Raw genomic sequence first — 20,071 nt, 5'->3', positions numbered from 1 at the left:
TTTCTAAGCCTCCTTTATCTTTATAAAAAAAGACAAGATGTCTGTGGTTTATCTATAGAAAGGAGGAGAAATGTTAACAAGAGGTCATGATCAAAAGCTAGAGGGTCAGAGATTTAGATGTAGTGTGAGGAAGTTTTACTTAACTGAGTTATTTGGAACTGCCTTCAGGCAGAGGTAGTAAAGGCTTATACAGTAAGAGACTTTAACCATTCATGGGATACACATATGGCTCCTGATGAGACCCACAACTGTCAGTTACCGAGTAATTGTTGCCACATAAAATGTATCTTCTCTTTTATATGCTGCTCTATCACTTCACTATAAGACCTAATAACTAAAATATCGCTGCCCTGTGAAGATGATGTGAAATAAGACCCTTTAAAGGTTAAATTAACTTGTTTATCCTTCTTTAATTGGAAAATGACAATTAAAAGCAAATAAGGAGTTGAACTAAAAAAATTCACAAACACCGATTATGAGATTATTAATAGACTTTATTATATAATCAATTTTTTTCTATTTAATCGACCTTAAAGCAGGTCGAGGAGGGGGCCACCTCTGGACTCACAAAGAGTCATTCACCAGCACGCAGTATAGGAAAAACCCCCTGTTTGGAGGAAACCTATGAGGGACCATGGCTGGAAGAATTGCCCTTCCCTCTGGGCATTAAGAGGTTAATCCTATCTTGTGGATGGGGCAAAATTAAATGAAAAAATAAAAGTTAATAGATGATCACAAATGTCCATCTGCGGGTTACAATCTTCAGACCTCTGCTGGGATCCCGACACTCTGCGAATCTCTTTGCCGGAGAGCCGACACTCCGCAGATCTCTTTGTCAGGCGGCCAGCAGTTTTGACATGGTTCTTCCGACTACCTTGCTGCTGTAGAATTGCCCTTCTCTCTGGGCATTAAGAGGTTAATCCTATCTTGTGGATGGGGAAAATTAAATGAAAAAATAAAAGTAAATAGATGATCACAAATGTCCATCTGCGGGTTACAATCTTCAGACCTCTGCTGGGATCCCGACACTCTGCGAATCTCTTAGCCGGAGAGCCGATACTCCGCAGATCTCTTTGTCAGGCGGCCAGCAGTTTTGACATGGTTCTTCCGACTACCTTGCTGCTGTAGAATTGCCCTTCTCTCTGGGCATTAAGAGGTTAATCCTATCTTGTGGATGGGGCAAAATTAAATGAAAAAATAAAAGTAAATAGGATGATCACAAATGTCCATCTGCGGGTTACAATCTTCAGACCTCTGCTGGGATCCCGACACTCTGCGAATCTCTTAGCCGGAGAGCCGACACTCCGCAGATCTGTTTGTCAGGCGGCCAGCAGTTTTGACATGGTTCTTCCGACTACCTTGCTGCTGTAGAATTGCCCTTCTCTCTGGGCATTAAGAGGTTAATCCTATCTTGTGGATGGGGCAAAATTAAATGAAAAAATAAAAGTAAATAGATGATCACAAATGTCCATCTGCGGGTTACAATCTTCAGACCTCTGCTGGGATCCCGACACTCTGCGAATCTCTTAGCCGGAGAGCCGACACTTCGCAGATCTCTTTGTCAGGCGGCCAGCAGTTTTGACATGGTTCTTCAGACTACCTTGCTGCTATAGAAGATTTGCCCTTCCCTCTGGGCATTAAGAGGTTAATCCTATCTTGTGGATAGGGCAAAATTAAATGAAAAACTAAAAGTAAATAGATGATCACAAATGTCCATCTGCGGGTTACAATCTTCAGACCTCTGCTGGGATCCCGACACTCTGCGAATCTCTTAGCCGGAGAGCCGACACTCCGCAGATCTCTTTGTCAGGCGGCCAGCAGTTTTGACATGGTTCTTCAGACTACCTTGCTGCTGTAGAAGATGCTCCAGAGTGATGGCTGCTCTCCTGTGTGGAGATCTGTGCACCTTCGGTTATGACATCACAGTGGGAGGAACAAAATAAAAAAAAACTTTATTTACACACACGTTTACACAAAACTTTACAGATTTTATAACGGGAACTGGGCATGGCTGAAAATGGTTGCTGTAGTGGGAAAAGTAACCTACAACCTGCTCAAAATGCATAACTTTACTACTGATAGGATGGTAGAAGGTGGAAAAGCTTCCCAGCAGAAGCGGTAGAGGCTAATGCAGTGAGGGAACTTAAACATGCATGGGAAAAGCATATGGCTCCTGCGTTAATAAATGTGTAAAACAAATAAAAACTTTAAAAAAAAGAACGTGTTCTACTGCCCTAAAAGCCATAATAAAGTGTATAGAGGCAAAAAACAAAACAAAAAAACGGTTAATTGTGTAAACTTCTGTGAATATTTCGCTGTCCCCGAGTGCTGTAGGACGTTTGTGTGGACGTTTGTGTGATCATTTGTGATATTGCGTCGCCTCCGTGTTCGACAATAAACGTTATAATTCATTCTGGCATCAATATACCGCCAACGCGCATTTTGGCTCACATCTTGCATTGCTGCCTAGCAACCAACCGTAGCTGCAGGGAGGCGCCGGCACGGCTCACTGCGCATGCGCGGAAATGTAAGCGTGACCTCGTTACGTATGCGTGCTACCCAGACGCAAACGCGCGCGGTTGTTTCGTTCCGGTGATTCGTCTGGAAGTGTGTTTCCGGCCGGCTCTCGAGCAGTGACATGGCCTTTAACTTTGGAGCCAGTACGGGGACCGCGACCAACCCGGGTGAGATAGCGTTAGAAAGAAGTCGCTGGGCTACCGACTTATTTTGCAGGGCCCTGCGTGAGATAGGAGTTGTAATAGTGAGCTGGGGGTAGTTAGAGGAAATCATTATGAGACGAACGAAAGGTAAACAAGGCTGCTGAGACAAACTGCACCATGGCAATTGAGCTGCATTGGCCATTCATGGAACGCAAGCTGTCTAGAGTGATATGAAGTGTCTGTGGTGGAAGTGGGTTGCAGCAATAGAGGGCTGTCGTACTGGTCCTCTATATAGAATGTAATATGGTGTGAGACAATGAAGTAAAGTATGATGGGGCAGATGGATATTTAGAGGTGTAGTTGGGCAAAGGCATGCTATATAGAAGGACCTAGCTGTTGTAATGGGTGTGGTAGGTGACAGGGAGCAGGCTTTTCTGATTACAGGATGATTACATGGCTCCATACTGATGTACAAGCCCAAGGTTTTTTTTTCCAAACTACCAAAGCTTGGATTGTGTTTTTGTGTTGTGGATGTTGTGTAGCTGCATTAATGTTACGTGTGTGTGGCTTGTGTCGCATGCACTGCCTTAATGTCATACTGTGAGAACCCTTGTTAATAATCAGCCCCGGGGAAGAAGAAAAAAATAAAGAAAACCAGAAATATAGTACTAAGATATATATTCCCTTTACAGTTGTATGGTACTAAAGCCATCAAATTGGTGGCATCAAAGAGGCAAAAGTAGGGCATAGAGCTAAAGCTATATCCACGCCTGCCTAAAATATGGTAGCTTGCCATAAATAAAGTAACACAATGTTTAGCCTGTTGGCAAATAATGTCTATCAAATCACTCCGCGTGTTTCGAAGCTGGCACGCTGCTGTGGCATCTGGGACTACGTTAGATATCTCGAATAGTAACTGCCATATATCCCAAAATCAATTGAACGTGAACTACATGTTTTGTGTCATTCATGGTCAAAGTCTCCTTTGGGTAAAGGAAATGCATTCATTTATTCATTCATTGGTCTTCTAATTTTGTATAATTTGTTTTGTGTGCTGTCCACTAGGTACGACTGGATTCTCGCTGGGGACTTTTACTCCCAAAACAACCACCTCGGGCCTCGGTTTTGGTACGGCCACCACTACTGCGTCAACTGGTTTTGGAGGTAAGGGCAGATAGAGGTGATCAAGATTTAAAGAGGGCTAATGTTTTTAAAGAGTATGTTAACTTTGATTGTGCGCCCTGAAATGTTAATGTGTTGCTTATAGCCATCAAAAGAAATGCTTTATTACTTAGTAATATAGAGTTTTCCTCTGTTTTGTGTAGTTCAGTTACTGCATAATATGTTGTCTAGCTAGAACCTTTGGATGTGAGAAGTGACTTGAATGATTGATTAAATGACCAACATCATATCCAGAATTTCCAAGTATCTTATTTAAAGTGTTTTCAAACCAACAAGTCTCATTCTTGTGTTTCCTCTTATGTTTAGGTCAGTAGTGAATCAAATCTTCTTCCATCTGTTTAACAGATAAACCTGCTGAATATTTTTTTTTTGTGTGCCCATGAGTAGGATAGAATAATGCTACAAGGAACATTATCCTACCCATGAGTACAAAACACTATATGTTACATTAGGACTGTTTATTGTAGGGATTGGGTATACACTTAGTGTTTTCTTCAGATTGCTCTATCCTTGCGGATAGCAGTTAGTTTTTTTTTTTTTTTGTAAGGGCAAGATTTACTAAGCAGCAGGATTTCTAAAAAGTTCACACTTGCCTGTGTTGTGTTTGTGCAATTAAGGAATATGCAACCTTAACCAGCCATACGTTTTCCTTCTCCAACTTTTGGCCTGTTATCAAGGCTATCTTTTCCTGCACAGCCACTGTTCCTCTTGCTAAACTTCTATGCTATTACATTTTCTATGCTGGATCCCTTAACGGAATTCAAATGCCTTTCCACAGAGTGATTGCGTGGCATTGTATGATTAGGTATTGTTCATGGGGTTAGGATTATTTATTAAGGGTAGTTTGTGGCCAGTGGCGATTGCTGTTTGCAGTCCCTTTGTCTATTCTAGCTATATGGTATTAGTCACATGTTTGTCGAATATTTGGTTTAGTGCAGAATAGCTGTACTTGCACAAAGACAACCCCGCACGTGTAACTGCTTCCTATAATGCTCCTATTGCTAGCTGTATACCCCAACATGGTGTAGGCGATCCTCACTTTTATGCTGCTTTCTTTCTGTGCACTTCTTTTCTTTTCTTCTATGCTTGTTTCTAACTCTTGCCACCTTTTCTTCATGCTTCCCATGCCTCAGGATTTGGAGGGCTTGAATCTGCGACCTCCAGTAACAGTGGGTTTAACTTTGGGGGGTTTGGACTAGCCTCTAATCCTGCATTAAATTTTAACATTGGGAATTTCAGTGTTTCTTCTGCTCCCGCAGCACCCTTCAATTTTGGTAACACCCTGGCAAGTGCAGGTAGAGAGATATATGTATGTGATGTTTGTTTGTGAACACTTTAAACACAGTGGTGCACGAATAGCCAGAAGATGCTAATGTTGAAGAATGTGTATAAAAAGGCTTGCTGCTTCCTTTAAGAAAAAAAAGTAATAAAACAGTATTTCTCTTTGGTAAAATTTCACTGCATTTTAGAACATTACGCTGCATGTCTACTCTGGCATGATTTATTTGAATAACTTTTTTGAGCAATGTTGTTTTGGTATAAGTGTCCCTTGAAGCTGCCTTTTTCCCAGTGAGTGCAATGGAGTTCTCCTCCAGCATGCTTTATAATGGCTCTCAAGAGCCTTTGGTTCAGTCAATGATTTGACAGTTATGTATGTGTTTGTTCCTAGGGAAATCTATGCATATATTTTTTGTTATATAGCGATAGCACTTGTGTTATTGTTGATGGGTATTACAACTTTCGTTGGTGCTATAGCTACTGTAAACACTACTAGTTGCATGTGGAATAAGTAGTTTCAGCTCAGTGAAGCAACACACACACGCTTTCATATACTTCTTGCCCATCTCCAAAGAATTTTCTATCTAGCAAGATTCTTAAGACTGTATCTGTGCTTGCAATCTTTGCTGCAAACAAACAAGACCTCTGTAGAACCCGTTTGAGACTTGCGTAACCAAGCCATTGGCATTCCCTAAAGATTTACTTGAGATTTTGCGCACTACTGTAAAACCAGAAGATTTTCCATAATGTCCTCTTTACTTTAAACTTTACTATGTTCTGTTTGGCACTAGTTATTCTTGGACCACTGTGATTTCAAACACATTCCACCAATCTGTTACCATTCTGCTTTTGTCAAGTCATTTTATACGGTTGACTCTTCGTTCAGTATCTGTATGCCGGGAGAAGGGAAACTGGAGATGTCATATTTGATGCCTCATTTTACATCTTTCTGTTTGTACTTTTCCCTCTACATTTACCGTACCCCTTACGACAATATATATATATGACGATGTAACGATCAGACTGTTTAATCTGTGCCCCATATATATAAATACAGCTATATACATATACAGCCATATAACCACTACCTCTTACAGAGAGTTTGTGTGAAACATTGTGCTAGCTATTTAACTCTGCACCTTTGGCTTAATGACATGTTAGCCTGTTTATGTACACCATAGAAAGGTATCTTAACTTTCTTATAAACCTGTTATGTCTAATCTGTTAAATTATGGGTTTGGTCAAATAGTCTTTGTAAGGATGAGAAGAAAAGAGAGAACATCACAGAAGGAAGTCCATTACATGAGACCCGCACTGCCGCAGAGTCACAGATCTGACCTTCCATGCTTGTTAACCTTTTAACTAAATATCTTCATAGCAATCACACAATTCTATTAAAGCAACCTATAGTTTGCTTTTATGCTAAAAGCTGTGATGGCAACAGATCCACTTAAGGGAGTAAATCCACATGGATGTGCTAGCTTTAGTACCAAATAAACTGTAGCAAAATGGGTTCAACTTAACACTTTAACCATTCATTTTGGCATTATTATGTGACTATTAACGATAATAGAATATTTATCTGAAATTAGGATATTTGCACCTACACACGAGGTGTGTTTAATGATTAGGGCTCTTTTAGATCAGCCCCCACCACCAATTTTCCAAACCATTCTCCTTTTCTTTGTAGTTTTATGACAACTGCTTTTGTTTTCTTAGCGTCAGGTGGTTTTGGAGGATTTGGGAACACAGCTACGACAACAGCTTCTGGGTCTGCGTTTAACTTTTCTACTCCTTCAAATGCTGGCACTACAGGTAAGACAGAGTTACATAGGCAAAGAAACCTGTGTGTGTGTGTTTCCAGTTCTCCGTTTTAACCCCTTAATGACAATTGCCGGTTTTGGCACGTCATGGCTTTAAACGGTCTACATTTTCTTTCTGCACCGAAACGGTGTCGATGTAATGCCTTGAAATAGCAAAACGCTACTTATTGGCCAATAACGTGCAAACAAAACATAAAAACATTGGGCATTTCTAAACTCAGAACAAATAGTAGAATTTATTTAGCAAATTTTTTTTCCATTAGCTTTTATAGATGAGTAAAAGTCCGTTTTTTTTCTCAAAATTTTTTACCATATTTTAATGGTAAATGGAATGATACAATCAAAACAATGACATCTAAAGAAAGCCCTTCTTGTCGTGGAAAAAACAATATATAACTTGTGTGAGTTCAGTAAACGGAAAAGAAGAAAATTACAACTAATCACGAGTACCACAGGAATGTTAACACAGCCATTGTCACGAAGGGTACCAAAAATTAAATCAGCCATTGTCACAAAGGCGTTAACATTGTTCCTTTATTTTACTTATTGGGTGTAAAACCAATCCATGTTTAATGTTGGCTGCACATATATCTGCTGGATTGTATTCATTATGTGTATTATTTCCTTCTCTTGGAGAAGGAATGCTTAATATTTATTGTGCTTTTTCTTCTGTAGGACTGTTTGGTGCCACTCAAAACAAAAGTTTTGGGTTTGGAACTGCGTTTGGAGCTACTGCCCCAAGTACAGGTCTGGGTACTGGCTTAGGAACAGGTCTTGGCTTTGGTGCATTCAACACCCAGCAGCAACAGCAGCAGCAAACTGGTCAGTATCATCTCTTCGGATCACTGTCTGTTCTGTGAAAACCTATGCAAAATAGTTTGTGGCATCAGCTGATTGCCTCAGTCGCCACTAGTCATTCCAGTGTCCATCCAAAAGTCATGACTTGCATTATAATATCCATTTAAAGTGTGTCCCTGGGGTAAATGGTGCTGTGCATCTGGGTCGGATTCATTGGTAGAACGTTTTCCTAAGCAGGGAAGTAGTACTGGTGCTAAAAACTGCAACTCTTTTTAACAATTCTGTATGTTCTATCACTCCTAGGACTCGGTAGTGGTCTGTTTGGTCAGCCTGTTCAAAATGTTCAAGCAAATGCCCAGTCCAACCAGCTGATAAACACGGCGAGTGCTCTTTCTGCACCAACTTTGCTTGGAGATGAAAGAGATGCGATCTTGGCGAAATGGAATCAGCTTCAGGCGTTTTGGGGAACTGGGAAAGGTTATTTCAACAACAGCATTCCTCCAGTTGAATTCACCCAAGAAAACCCATTTTGTAGATTTAAGGTAGAACACCTATATTTTAATGGCTACACATTTTTAATTCAATTTTTTTTTTAACAGTAAGATTAACTAGAAAGTAGTTTTGTTTTCCCATAAAGTTCCTTAGAAATATACCATATTGGCTCGGATATAGGCCGCACCCTAAAAGTTTGGTGCTTTTTTAAAGAAAACATTTTGTAATAGATATGCTGCCACTCTGTCCTCCCCCCCTCGAGATATGCTGCCACTCTGCCACCCCCCCGACTTACCAGAGCAGACTCCTGGGTGTCTTGTGGGGCCAGAGGGGGACATCTACGCAAAACGCGTATACAACTCCTGGTGCCGGCACTCAGCGGAAGTTCCGGCACCGGAAGTTGTATTGCGTAGATGTCCCCCGCCGGCCCGGCAAGACACCCGGGAGTCTGCTCTGGTAAGTCTTTGGGGGCAGAGGTAAAACGCATCGTGCGGACGTTCACCGGCTGCGGCGTTGCGCGTAAACAACCTCCGCTGCCGGCATGTCTGCACGATGTGCTTTAACCCCTTCGTGACAAAGGCTGATTTTACTTTTTGTACCCTTCGTGACAATGGCCGTTTTAACATTTCTGCGCTGCTCGTATTTAGCTGTAATTTTCTTATTTCCCGTTTACTGAACCCACACACATTAGATATTGTTTTTTTCAGGACAAGAAGGGCTTTCTTTAGATGACATTGTTTTGATTGTATCATATTGTTTACTATTAAAAAAAAAAGTATAAAATATGGTGAAAAATTTAGAAAAAAATGACTGTTTCTAACTTTTAGTTGAAAAATCTTTTACTCATCTATAAAAGGTAATGAAAAAAACCTGCTAAATAGATTCCACTATTTGTCCTGAGTTTAGAAATACCCAATGTTTTTATGGTTTTTTTGCTTTTTTCTGCACGTTATGGGGCAATAAGTACAGGTAGCGTTTGCTATTTCAAAGCCATTTTTTCCAAATCTGGTAATTCTTCCCCCCACGTGCCATTTCGGGTATATTTGAAGCCGGCCCACGCAATTTACCCCATCAAATCGCATTTTTTTTAAAACTAGACAGCCCAGGGTATTCCAAATGCTAGTATTTTAACCCTTTCCAAGCACTTATTCTACCATCAGCCTTTGTCAAACTTTATGGTAGTAATTTTTTTTGCATTTGTTTTTTCACACACATTTTACTTCAGGTATGAATTAAAAAGTTCTCGTATATGTCACTATCAAAAAACACCCCAATATGTGTTTAGCAACATCTCCTGAGTACAGCGATACCTCACATGAATGATTTTGCCTGGCTGTTTGGGGGCAAAAGGGCCACATTTGGGGCATGCACATTTTTCAATGTTGAACTTTGGCATTTGGGGATCCACTGCCCATGCCCTATTTGGTACATCTTTGAGCCGGGCCATTTCAGTGTGCCCAGAATTACCACCAGAATTTTTTCAAAGTTTGCAGTAGTATTTTTGTGTGTGTATTTTTCCCACACACACCTACTTTATGTATGAATTTACAGCTCCTGGTATATGCCGCTGTCACACGACACCCCAATATGTGTTCAGCAACATCTCCTGAGCGCAGTGATACGCCACATGCATGGGTTTGCATTTTTTGAGGGAACTAAAAGGCCACATTTGGTACGTGTGCATTTTTCTAATTGGAAATTAGATGTGGCCATCCTTCCCCCCGTGTTATTTGGGACCTTGTTGAACCCGGCCAATTCATTTTACCCCATCAAATCATACATTTTTGTTAAAGTAGACACCCCATGGGCATTTAATATGCCAGTATTTTAACTCTTTCCATGCGAGAATTGTTTTAAGCTAATATACTAATTTTAGGACTTGCTCACAAAAATATATTTTTTATATATATATATGTAATTTTTTTGCCTTTTTTAAAAAAAAATTACAAAATTTTTTCAACTTCAAGATTCCCCTGATAGTGAATCAGTGGGAAATTATTTTTACATTTTACTGTTTTTTACAATTTTATTCTAATTATTATTAATTCTAATTTATTTTTACTAATCACGCTGTGATTAGAAAGCTGGGCTCCATTGACTTGCATGGTAGAATGCAGTACCTGTATTCAACCTGCAAGTGGAGCCAGAGTTCTCTAGAGGGTCTGGAGACCATCTAGCGAACTTTTTCGTCTTTGTTTTTTTTCCCGGGCCGGTCACAGTCCATCCAGAGGTAAGTGTTTGGTGTCGCTGGATGCCTCCTGATCGAGGCATTCCAGCGACACCATTTAAGTTTAGGAGGTGATCGTTGATCGCCTCCTAAACGCTTTTAAAACGGGCGTCCGCCGCCATACAATGTATGGCGGATGTTGACGCCCCAGGGAGGGGCCAGAGATGGCCCCTAGTGCCGATCGTGGCGTTGCTGAATGCCTCGAGGTCGAGGCATTACAGCAACGCCGTTTGGGTGCAGAAAGCGAAAGTAGATTGCTTTCTGCACCCGTTTAAAGACGTGCCGGTCCTGGCACGTCAATTGTCGTTAACGACTTGATTTTCCGTGCATGCCCGGACCGGCAATTGTCATCAAGGGGTTAACAATCTCCCTTGCCCCGGGACTCCCCTTGTTGGAATTCCCGGCAAGGGAGATTGTTAAAGCACATCGTGCAGACATGCCGGCAGCGGGGGTTCACCGGCGATGCGCGTAAACGTCTGCGCGATGCGCTTAGACAACCTCCCGTGCCGGCACCCCCCCCCGTGGGAAGTGCTGGCAGGGGAGGCTGTCTGAGCGTATCGGGGAGTAGGATGCAGGTCCCCTGCACCGCTGCGGGGGATCTGTATCCTAACCCCGCTGCCTGCCCGGCGCCCGGAACTGCATGTCCCGGGCGTCGGGCGCTAGAACCCGAATATAGGCTGCACCCCCACTTTAAAGACTTAAAGTGGGGGGAAAAAGTGCGGCCTATATTCGAGCCAATACGGTAAATATCCCGTCTCTGTACCAGAGTGACATGTTGCTCTTTATATAAAGACTGGTGGGTTTTTCAAGGCATTAACTGTTTATAAAAGTTTTTTATTGTTATATTATCACTGACTTCTTTTAAAATGGTATCCTGCAACATTGACAGAATAGAGCACTGCTATGTTTTACTGCATTGTGTCATTTGCATAGGGTTTATATTTTTGATTTATGTTCCATCCAAGTATACTAAACTCTTCCTGATTTTCGGAACAAGAAAAAATAAGTTGGTAATTATCGTCTCCTTTTACGTACAGGCTGTAGGTTACAGTTTCATACCCAATAACAAGGATGAAGATGGCCTGGTAGCGCTTGTGTTTAACAAAAAGGAATCTGACGTAAGGGGCCAGCAGCAACAGCTGGTGGAAAGTCTGCACAAAGTCCTTGGATCAAACCAAACACTCACTGTGAATGTGGAAGGTGTTAAAGCAATGCCCGATGACCAGTAAGTAGTGTCTACAAAGCTGACATGTGAAACGCAATAAAGTAACTCCCGGGTAGTAGATGAGACTTATATTTCCCTTCTACTTAATGCGACCGCCGTTACCGAAAATGCTTCAATGGCTCTAGCAAGCTGTGCCATGCTAAAATAGAACATAGACTCCTGCTTAGTGGAGTATGTATGAGGTGGATGGCTTTCTAAGGCTCTCAATGGTCCTTGCCATATGAATGTCTCATAACCGAGTGAATATTCACTGGGATGTAGATTTGATCCACAACAATACTATGAGAATTGAAATCGCCTTTCAGAGAATCGCCTTTTTCTTTTTCCCCCCTGAGCTGATAAATGGCAGTACCACAGATTGAAAATATGATTTGTCTTTTCTCTGCAGGACCGAGGTGGTGGTCTATGTTGTTGAGCGATCTCCAAATGGCACCTCCAGGCGGGTTCCAGCCACAACTTTGTACAATTATTTTGAGCAAGCCAATATCAAGGGAAACCTGCAGCAACTGGGAGTCACTCTTGCCGTTGCAAGGACAGAGCTTTCCCCAGCGCAAATAAAACAGCTCCTACAGACCCCACCTGCAGGCAAGTGTTAACACATCAGTGGAACTGCTCTTGTTGCATGCATCGTAATCATAAGCGCCTGTTCAGGGCTCTCAACTTTATAAACTATATATGTTTTATGCAAACTGACCAGAAGAAATAAGAAAAGTATTATAGTTCATGCTAATAATTTTGCGTTCTTGTGGATTGATGCTACCGTAAAACAAATGCAAAGAATTAAAGTTGTTTTTTGGGGTTTTTTTTTGTGTGTGTAGGTGTTGATCCAATCATTTGGGAACAAGCTAAAGTAGATAACCCGGATCCTGAGAGGTAAGTAAATATCTGAGTGTTTGTGTGAAATTCATTTTGAAGTACTTTTTGTCCTATTGATTTATTTTAACCATGCCAGTGACAAAAAGGTACAGAAAATTTTGCTTAGCTATAGAAAATGTAGTCACCTTTTGTACTAAATATTATATAAATTGTAATACGTTTTCTGATGTATATTTAATTCCTACAGCTTTAGTATTACTGGTTTTTCATTCCTATGTAATATGTAGGAACTGTAGCCATCGTAGGAGTCTTTGGTCCGAGTAATACAATGCAGTTGTTTTTGTTAAAGGCTTCATGCCTTTGAAACAATATGTTGATTTTGTTCTTCCAGACTGATCCCTGTACCCATGGTTGGCTTCAAGGAACTTCTGCGTAGACTTAAAGTTCAAGACAAAATGACTAAACAGCACCAGTCCAGATTAGATGTAAGTTTTAGGGTTGCTAGTGCCAATCATTTTTGGAGATTATTTCAGTGCCGTTTTACCCAACTTACCCTCCTCCATTTTTAGATAATATCAGAAGACATAAGTGAGCTACAGAAAAACCAAGCTACAACAATGGCTAAAATTGCGCAGTACAAAAGAAAGTTAATGGAATTATCTCACAGAGTTCTCCAGGTATCTACCCATACATATACCTCTCTCTCTCTCTCTCTCTCTCTCTCTCTCTCTCTCTCTCTCTCTCTCTCTCTCTCTCTCTCTCTATATATATATATATATATATATATATATATCTATCATTTATAATTTTATCTGTTGGTCCACAATATATACTCTCACTGAGGACCCTTTTGTCGTTTAGGTTTTAATAAAGCAAGAAATTCAGCGGAAGAGTGGGTTTGCTATCCAAGCTGAAGAGGAACATCTACGTGTTCAGCTGGACACAATTCAATCTGAACTTAATGCACCTACTCAGTTCAAGGTAAGACTCAACCTGTGTCCTGATGTTTTAGATTCTGCTTACTATAATATAATATTGGTATTACGCATATGGAAAGCAAAGTTCTGAATGTGGTCTTCTTTCTTATTCAAATTCAACTCCAGAATCCACAAATGATAGTGTAATATAGGGCTGAAACAACGAATCGATAAAATCGATAATAATCAATAACGGAAATCGTTGTCGACGATTTCCGTTATCGATTAATCGAGTGATCGATTCGTTGTTGGAGCACTCGGCTCCTTTTACTTACCTCCGCGAGCGTTCCCCGCTTCCGCTACACGCTCCTTCTTTTAGTTGCGGTTCGCTCTGTGCGAGTGGCTCCATTCGCACAGAGCGATTCGCGGGGGTGGGGTTTCAGGGGATGCAGGGCAGAGTGGGGGTGGGGGGGCAGGCCAGGGTAGGAGACTGAGTGCAGGGCAGGGTGGGGGTGGGGATGCAGGGCAGGGTGTGAGTGTGGGGGCAGGGCAGGAGACTGGGTGCAGGGCAGAGTGGGGGTGGGGGTGCAGGGCAGAGTTGGAGACTGCGTGCAGGGCAGAGTGTGGGTGCAGAGCAGAGTGGGTGCAGGGTGTGAGTGTGGGGGCAGGGCAGAATGTGGGGGCAGGGCTGGGTGCAGGGGCACAGTGCAAAGTGCCAGGGCTGGGTGCAAAGTGCTGGGTGCAAAGTGCCAGGGCTGGGTGCAAAGTGCCAGGACTGGGTGCAAAGTGCCAGGGCTGGGTGCAAAGTGCCAGGGCTGGGTGCAAAGTTCTGGGTGCAAAGTGCCAGGGCTGGGTGCAAAGTGCCAGGTGCAAAGTGCCAGGGCTGGGTGCAAAGTGCCGGGTGCAAAGTGCCAGGGCTGGGTGCAAAGTGCCAGGGCTGGGTGCAAAGTGCTGGGTGCAAAGTGCCAGGGCTGGGGCAAAGTGCCAGGGCTGGGGCAAAGTGCCGGGTGCAAAGTGCCGGGTGCAAAGTTTCTTGAACAGTAATAGTCCACCTCTTTTCAGAATGTTTGGGGTTATTTTGTTTCATAAATATTGTGTTTGGGTTTTTGTACTTTGAAAATATTGTTTTTTTATTACATCATAACAAAATAAGAATGTTAATGTAAATTTTAAGTTGTTTTTTAACATCCAGTTCATTAAATTATTTTAAATAAACAAAAAATTTGCATATTGTTTTTTTTTTATCCGATTAATCGAAAAAATAATCGGCCAACTAATCGATTATTAAAATAATCGTTAGTTGCAGCCCTAGTGTAATAAAACACAATTTATAAGGAATATATTTGGAAATGGAGTCTGATTGGCACTGATTTATTAAGCGTTAAAAAGCCACGTATATAAACTCTGTCCCTTATCTACAGCGTTAGAAATCCTCTCTTTTTACCCAGTGTTAAGTGTTTGTCAAGTGGTAATTCTAATTCAAGTGGGCTAAGCATCCGAGATTATTTAGTACATTTACCTTTCCTTTTTTCAGGGCCGACTTAATGAGCTTATGTCACAGATCAGAATGCAGAATCACTTTGGAGCAGTTAGATCGGAAGAAAAATATTACGTAGATGGTGATCTTCTGAGGGAAATCAAACAAGTAAGTGGCTTCTTATCTAGCTGTTGCCCTTGATGGCTAAAGTGTGGTGTTACACATCGGTCTGGTTCAGATGTGTATTAAAACAAAGCCATCGTCTGATGATAGTCAATAAATGCTATGTGGTAAAAACCACTCTCCTGCAAATTGTCTGAGTTATTGGAAAATAGGTGTAGTCTTACTGGTTAGTTCCTTGCCGGATTAGTTCTTTCCAGGAGCCAGGACCCTCATCTTCTGTACCAGTCTATTTTTAAGATGTATTAATGTCATTTTAAATAGTCAAATATTATTGCCCTGTACTGTAACGGTCATATGGAATGTTGAAGCTATGTTAATGTAAGTCGGGATTCCATTTTATTTGGAGAGCACAAGAAATTGTAGTCACAATCTTCCGGCACCTCGGATGGGTTCCATCAGAAGTAGAGACCCTAAAACATATGCGACTGCATCCTTTTGTTTGTCCATATGATTATTGGGAAATCGGGAGTAAACATTGGACTGTAAAACTTTTGAATTATACTAACATTTCTTTCTCCCCTCAACTGCTAGCATTTAAAGCAACAACAAGAAGGACTGAGCCACCTAATTGGCATAATCAGAGATGACCTGGAAGACTTAAAGCTCGTTGAACAGGGACTCACTGATAATGTTCACATCCGAGGGGGAATGCTAAGCAGCCAAAACACAGCAAGTTCGTTTTTTTAGAGGCCCTGGTTCTATGACAACTTTACTGCATATCGAGCAACACGTACTACACAGATATGACCAAAATAAAAGCAAGTCAATGGATAATGCACTTGTTTGGTAGATTTACAGCATTACTTGATGCCGCTGTATACATAATGCTACAGTTTGACAGTCCTGGGTTTTTATTGAAAAGATTCTTTGGTTTCTATAACACTCTAAACCAGCTGGAATAAACTCATGGAATAGTTTGTGAAACATCAATTGCATAAGCTGCGGATTTAGTGAATGTAAAGTTCTGATTTAGAAGACTTTTCATCTCGGTGGTTTGTGTGTGAAATGGGGGGGATATCATGATATATGGTATTTTGCAAGAATATTAATAATGTTGCTATGGCTACAGTACAAACTTTACCTAAAATGTGGTCTTTAAATATATGTAAAACTGTTTTTTATGGCTCCTATAAATATTTTCTTAATATTTCTACTGGAAAGAGATTTATTTTTTTTTGCGGGAAAAGCTGTTCCATTCCAAAATGCATAATCTTAAAATGGCAAAATGATACACTATATGATCAAATGTATATGGAAATGACTCTTAATTATTGAGTTAAGTTGTTTCAACCTCGCTAATTTGGTGTATAAAATGAAGCAAATGGTTGAATATGGGTTTGGCGGATAAATGCTCTTTTGGCTGAATCTGTGCTCGGATTTCCTCAGACACATTCCACAAACGTCTGGTCATGAAGTGTATGTTTTAAAAAAAACAAAAAAAACCCACCAATTTTTAATAGCCTATCAGTGTCCACATTTTATCAAATGACTATCAGTTAGTATTAAACCCTTATGAACTGTACACACACACACACACACACCCACACGGTATCGGTTGATTGTTAAACTTATTCCATGCAAGTCTACTGGTCAAATGAAAATAAGATGAATCTATCGGTTTATTACAGTGCTTACTTAAGGGAAAAAACAAAATGGGTATATAAATATCCTGTAGTGCCAACGCAGTAGTACAAGAAACTGCATGTAAGAAAAGGAAAATGACCAATCCTGTGAATGCATAAATACAGGGGTCGTAGTGGTTAAAGAGAGCAAAGTTGGCAGCAAGCTTCCGTTTGTTAGTAAAGGGCTTTTTTTTTCATTCAGCAAAGTTGGCAGGAGAGTTATGGTTTAAAACTACACCCATCATGCTAATTCAAATTTAATTACGGTAATTTGATAGAGCATTAGATTCCCTTATAGGTGGGGCTGGGTGAACTTCCCAAAAATGTTGTTTTTTTGTTTTTTACGTTCTTAAAGTTTAGTCCTGTCCCTGAAATCAGATGAACCAAACTAAACGTAAAAAAAAAATTAAGTGAGGTTGTTGCTTCTGTGGTTGTAAGTAACTTGCACAGCTTTTATTACATGTGTGTAGGCATCCCTGTCTAAGTCAATCCACCTGTCCAAAAGGGGTCACTTCATCAAATAAAAAGTCATAAAATAGACTTAAAACTTAAAATAAAGAAAAGGAAGTACAGACTAAAAAGCATATTAATTCTGATTTTGTAAATACTTTTTGTAATCGCCTACCTGAGGCATACATTTTGGGGATTCTATCACAGTATATAGCCATATATTGCTTAGCCCACCACTTAGTCAAGTTTGGCACATTCTACCTATATTTCTTACCAAGGAGCTCAATTAACTGGACAGCACAGCTTCACTAAGTTTAATTTACAGCTCTGCAGTCTTGACAAAGTATCCCCCCCTTGAAGTAAGTCTGCCTTGCAGGTGGATCTTATACTTTGTGTGACTGTTCCGGCCAGTCGCTTTATAACAGTATGTGCATGTCTATAATAAGTCTCCCCAATGCCCCTCTTTTCTAAGTATACATTGGTTGCTACATGTATACCATGGCCTTGTCAGGCACAGACTAGTCATCTGGCATATTTTGGCATTTAGTGTTTTAACCTTTTGAACTCGGGAAGCATTAATTAGGCCAGTGCGACAATTAAACCTTGCATTCAGCGCCTACATAGATCTGAACTTGGTACTGTATAGACTTTGTGAACAGCCATTTACCTTTATTTTTTATGCTGTTTCTACTTCCCATCACCTTCCCACAATTGCAGAGGAAGGTCTGTTGATACAGGCCCCAGATGACAACCAGGGTCCCGAATGGCAACAAAGAAAACTTGCAGAATACTGCCGTCTTTATTACAAAAACTGAGAGTGGCAAATGAATTAAGTAAATACAAGAGTTGGGCAGATCAAAAAAAAATGATGATGTAGTCAATGTGCACAACAAGCTGGTTGACCACCATACTGAAGTTATGACTAGGCAACTGACCAACTTTAATTTTGTTGTTTTTAGCCATTCAGAGATGGACTTGCTTTTGTGTACTTTGGGTCATTGTCCTGCTGCATAAACCAACTGTTCTTGAGCTTTAGGTCACAGACTGATGGCCAGATCTTCTTCAGGATTTTCTGGTAGAGAGCAGAATTCATGGCTCCGTCATTTATTACAAGTTGCGGAGGTCCTGAAGCAGCCCCAGACTCTCACACTACCATCACCCTGACTGTTGGTATGATGTTCTTACTGTAAAGTGCTGTGTTAGCTTTATGCTAGATGTAACGGGACCTGTGTCTTTCAAAATTTCCCCTTTTGACTCATGAATCCACACAATAATATCCCAAAAGTGCTGGGGGTTAACAAGGTTTTTTTTTGGCAAATGTGAGAAGTCTTTGTGTTCTTTTATGTTATCAGTGGTTTACGCTTTTCAACTCTCCCATGGATGCCATTCTCTTTCTTGTTGTGGAATTGTGAACACTGGCCTTCTTCTTTACATGTTAGTTTGGGTTCCTTTGTGACCTCCTGGATGAGTCGTCCATATGGTCTTGGAGGAATTTGGTAAGCCTGACACTCCTGGGGAAGGTTCACCACTGTTCCAAGTTTTCTTTATTTGATAATGGCTCCTACAGTTGTTCTCTGGAGTTCCAGAGCCTTAGAAATAGCTTTGTAACCATTTCCATACTGATAAGTCAGTGACTTTGTTTCTCATCTGTTCTTGAATTTTAGATTGTGGTACCATGTGCTGTTTTTTGAGATCTTTTAGCCTACTTCACTTTGCAAGACAGGTTCTTTTTAATTAATGTTTAGATTCAACAGGGCTGACCATGGGTGTATCTAGTAAAATTAAACCAAATTATTAATTTGGTTAACTGTTTAATAACTAAAGAGGAAATTACCTTTTCACATATGGCTAGGTAGGGTTGGATAGCTTTTTTTCCCTTCTACGATAAATCATAATTTAAAAACTGCATTAGTTTGATCATCTGAAACCGTTAAATGTGAGAAATGTGCAAAAATAGAAGAAATCTGGAAGGGGCAAATACTTTTGCACAGCACTGTAGGAGCAACCACAGATTAACCTCAAAGTGGTAGGCTGAACAACCTTCAGTCTGCATTCTGCCACTTTCCTTGGTGTTGTCTCTTCTGTTTTGCTCCTGTGAATTCCATCTGACCCAGTTTGGTGTATTTCACCCGACTAGTTGTTGGACTTTTTTTGCGGTTCCTGAATTGGCTCTGAAACTCGGTTTTTGTTCATACTTGGCTTGTCCAGGGACCTCACTCATGTCTCCTGATTTGGCACCTGTTGTCTTTCTGAACTGGTTCTGACCCAGCTCCTGCTTGCCGTTCGGCTTCTGATGTTCCTAACTCGAGGTTTCAGACTTGTCATGCTCCTTCAACTACTCCTGTCATTCCTGTGGCTCATACCTCCTCCTACTCCTATTCTTGTGGTGTCACTCTGGAAGCAATGTCAGTACAATAACTATTTTTTAGTAACTTCATGAATTGGGTTCCCATGGCTGAGTCACACACAAGACTAACATCAGTGAGGTATGTTCACTAAACGGAAGAACTTGGCTGGCCTTGTATCATCAAATGTATAATATATATAGTCACATCGGTGAAGGTTCTTGAAAGCCTTTTTACACAGTTAGCATTATACAGGGCAAGTTTGCTAGGAATAGGCCTTCATTCTGAATAATGAAGCGAGAAAGTTAAAATTAAAATAAACGCCACTCTCCTGACAACTGACCCTTAAGTGGATATACCCCACTGTCCAGTGACAAATATCAGCAGAGGTGGTATAAAGCGTCTCTGGAGTCATTCTTCATTTGACAGTCCAATAGGTGACTGGGTGAGTATGAGAAGAGGGTGCTACCTCCCTGCCTGCATTCTGCCAATAAGATAACACAATAATTGTTGAATAAGAAATAACGGAGTTGCTTTTCGTACCTTGGGTTGGGCCCTGTAATTCCTTTGAAAAGT

At 40.9% G+C, this 20,071-nt stretch overlaps 1 protein-coding gene across 1 annotated transcript; it reads left to right on the top strand.

The window, feature by feature from the left end:
• The first annotated feature begins 2,638 nt into the window (after positions 1-2,638).
• Positions 2,639-15,765, top strand: LOC149284286 (nuclear pore complex protein Nup54-like). The gene is made up of 13 exons (XM_089496876.1): positions 2,639-2,684; positions 3,726-3,824; positions 6,846-6,935; positions 7,619-7,765; positions 8,045-8,283; positions 11,498-11,685; positions 12,074-12,270; positions 12,504-12,558; positions 12,893-12,986; positions 13,071-13,178; positions 13,363-13,482; positions 14,953-15,063; positions 15,610-15,765. Exons 1-13 carry the CDS (start codon positions 2,639-2,641, stop codon positions 15,763-15,765), a joined length of 1,650 nt encoding a protein of 549 aa, XP_089353002.1.
• The last annotated feature ends 4,306 nt before the right edge of the window (positions 15,766-20,071 follow it).

This window comes from Sceloporus occidentalis, unplaced genomic scaffold (assembly GCF_023333645.1).
Source record: "Sceloporus occidentalis isolate IW3139 unplaced genomic scaffold, rSceOcc1.0.p SCAF_95, whole genome shotgun sequence".
In the NCBI taxonomy this organism is placed as follows: Eukaryota; Metazoa; Chordata; class Lepidosauria; order Squamata; family Phrynosomatidae; genus Sceloporus; species Sceloporus occidentalis.
Note: the sequence above shows the minus strand (reverse complement) of the source record. Positions and strands in the feature narration are given on the sequence as shown.

Bases quoted from the DNA above. Each gene is read 5' to 3' on its own strand.
- LOC149284286 (XM_089496876.1), top strand. From the start codon at position 2,639: ATGGCCTTTAACTTTGGAGCCAGTACGGGGACCGCGACCAACCCGG. The intron at 11,686-12,073 runs GTAAGTAGTGTC...TTTTCTCTGCAG, and splicing joins AAAGCAATGCCCGATGACCA to GACCGAGGTGGTGGTCTATG. The intron at 13,483-14,952 runs GTAAGACTCAAC...TCCTTTTTTCAG, and splicing joins ATGCACCTACTCAGTTCAAG to GGCCGACTTAATGAGCTTAT.